Raw genomic sequence first — 2,517 nt, forward strand, 5'->3', positions numbered from 1 at the left:
CCTCATGCACTGGTGTTCCGGTTGCACTATTCGAATGTTGAACGTTACTCAAAAGAGGGCGTTGATTTCACAAACGTTTATGGTATGAATTCAATACCTCTAACAGGGCCGTGTTCATCATTCACACTGGTATACACTTCGCTATTTATAGTCCCATATATTCCAATGTATTTTCATTACGTAGCCTATATTTTATGTATTTACATAAATATCCCTATAATATACAACATATACACCACAGTAATGATAAATTAGGTAGGTCTAGCAATAGGTGACTGATTACTAAACTTATAAAACATATTTATGGGTAAGAGGTACTTAAGCTCATTTCCATCATGTATGATATAGAGATCTAAATTGCGTAATACTTCAGTTTTTATGTAGGTTTTTCTTGAAGTAAATGAATTATCCGTTTAGAAGCTTATCGTAGAGTTGTTTAACGTTTGCGTAGTAAGGTAAAGAAAAAAACAGGCTATGCCAGACCTGCGAAGTGAAAGAGGAGAAAACAACTACCTAAAAGACAAGTCTGATTTTACTTTGCATCTAATAAAGACTTGTCTTTCACTTAACACCACATGTCCAGTATGTTTATTTTTCATCTCAAACTCAGATACTTCACAAGATTTCTGGTAGATCCTCTGTTATAAAGCGGACCTATTTAATAGTCGTGTCGAAATCAACTCCACTTGACAATACCACAAGACCAAACAGACGGGCATTTACGTTTGACCCCATACCCAAATATTCATGTCTCTTAATTTGATTTAACATATCACAACTAAATTCCACTCCTTTATAAGTCGGCGTATTTGATAAATAGCACGTGAAAAATAGTTTATAGAAGCGTGAAAACAAAACAATATATTTACTGTAATCTAAGAACGTCACAACTGAGACAATTATTGATCTGTACGTTTTATCTATCATTGTTTTTCAGACGATGAATTATGCACTATGCGATTTAGCAGGAGACATAATAGGAATCACAAAAACCGTAAGTTTTATTTTATTTTTAATGATTTAAGATAGCTTATGAAATGTTTATAACTGTGCAATTTTTATTAAGTAAGTATTATTATTTCATGCGATTTTCAGAGGCAAGGCAGTATAAAAAAATAATATTTCTAGATTAGGGTAAACTTAGCTAAAATAATTGTTTAAAAGTGAAATTAATTACGTAGATATTGTACACTCTCTGACGTTGAAGTTAATGATTTTGTGAAGTGTTCAACAGATTGAAATACTTTGTGTACCCTCCATTAATGAAACACTATTAAAAAAATTTAAATACTTCTTGAGATAAAGCTATACTGTAACGTTTAACTATGATTGTTGTTTGTTACTGGATTTCGCGCAAAGCTACACGAGGGCTATCTGCGCTAGCCGTCCCTAATTTAGCAATATAAGACTAGAGGGAAGGCAGCTAGTCATCACCACCCACCACCAACTTATTGGCTACTCTTTTACCAACGAACAATGGGATTGACTGTCACATTATAACACCCCCTCGGCTGAAAAGGCGAGCATGTTTGGTGTGACGAGGATTCGAACCCGCGACCCTCAGATTATGAGTTGAGCGCCCTAACCACCTGGCCATGCCGGGCCTAACTATGATATTATTCTTCAAACTAGTTGAATTTTCTTAATAGTAATACTAACATTACTAACTTTATTCAGGGCTTGAACGTCAAACTTAAGGACATAATACATTATTTGGATGAAAGACTAGCTTTGAATACAGGTACTCTAAAATATGTTTCTGATTTGTAATTTCTAATTCATGGTTTTAAAATTGAAATCTTTGTGCATTATGTGTAAAGGAGTTATATATAGGAAAGACATTTAATGACAGAGCATTGTTTAAAGGAAAGTTTAACATTAGAGAATTCACGATTAGAGGTGACCCTAACATTAGAGCATTTGCACTTGTCTCCTAGAGATGAAACTACCATTGAAGTACCATATAAATGGGGATTAAACGTTCAAATCCACCACATTTTAGTTGGGAATTCGAATATAGCTCAAGTTTGTATAGCTGATGTAGCGTTATGGCTAGAGTTTATGTTGTTGTTGTTGTTGTTTTTTACTTTTTTTAGAGGTGAGGTTTAAGGTAAAGGCTTTATATTTCACTTTTAAATTGAGGCTAAATTTCAAGACATTTTGACATTATCAAATGATGAAAATAAAGTTTATTAGAGTTCATTTCTTTAGACATTGTTTAGAGGCTGATCACTATGACACATGGTGAATAACATACCACATATTGTATATATGCTTGTAAAATATATATAAATACTATATTTATACCCTGTAGCTATATGGGGAGTCTTTAAACATTGGATTGGAGGGACTACTGAACTATACAGGAATGGTGCTTGGACTGGATTTTGTAACTGCATGACTTTTATCCATGCATGCCCATGTAATGCACGTTGGCTAGTATTTATATCCATATATATATATATATACATACATACAGGCCTTATAATGTTTTAAGTTGTAAAGCCTTATATATAT

The 2,517-nt window shown here is 33.3% G+C and overlaps 1 protein-coding gene across 1 annotated transcript in view; it reads left to right on the top strand.

Moving 5' to 3' along the window:
• Nucleotides 1–2,517, top strand: part of LOC106467200 (dynamin-1-like) — a 25,055-nt gene that overhangs the window by 19,927 nt on the left and 2,611 nt on the right. The window contains exon 15 of the mRNA XM_022395331.1: nt 938–994. Within this exon, the coding sequence (XP_022251039.1) occupies nt 938–994 (57 nt within the window). The remainder of the gene's footprint in view (nt 1–937; nt 995–2,517) is intronic.

This window comes from Limulus polyphemus, unplaced genomic scaffold (assembly GCF_000517525.1).
Source record: "Limulus polyphemus unplaced genomic scaffold, Limulus_polyphemus-2.1.2 Scaffold2526, whole genome shotgun sequence".
NCBI classification, from domain to species: Eukaryota; Metazoa; Arthropoda; class Merostomata; order Xiphosura; family Limulidae; genus Limulus; species Limulus polyphemus.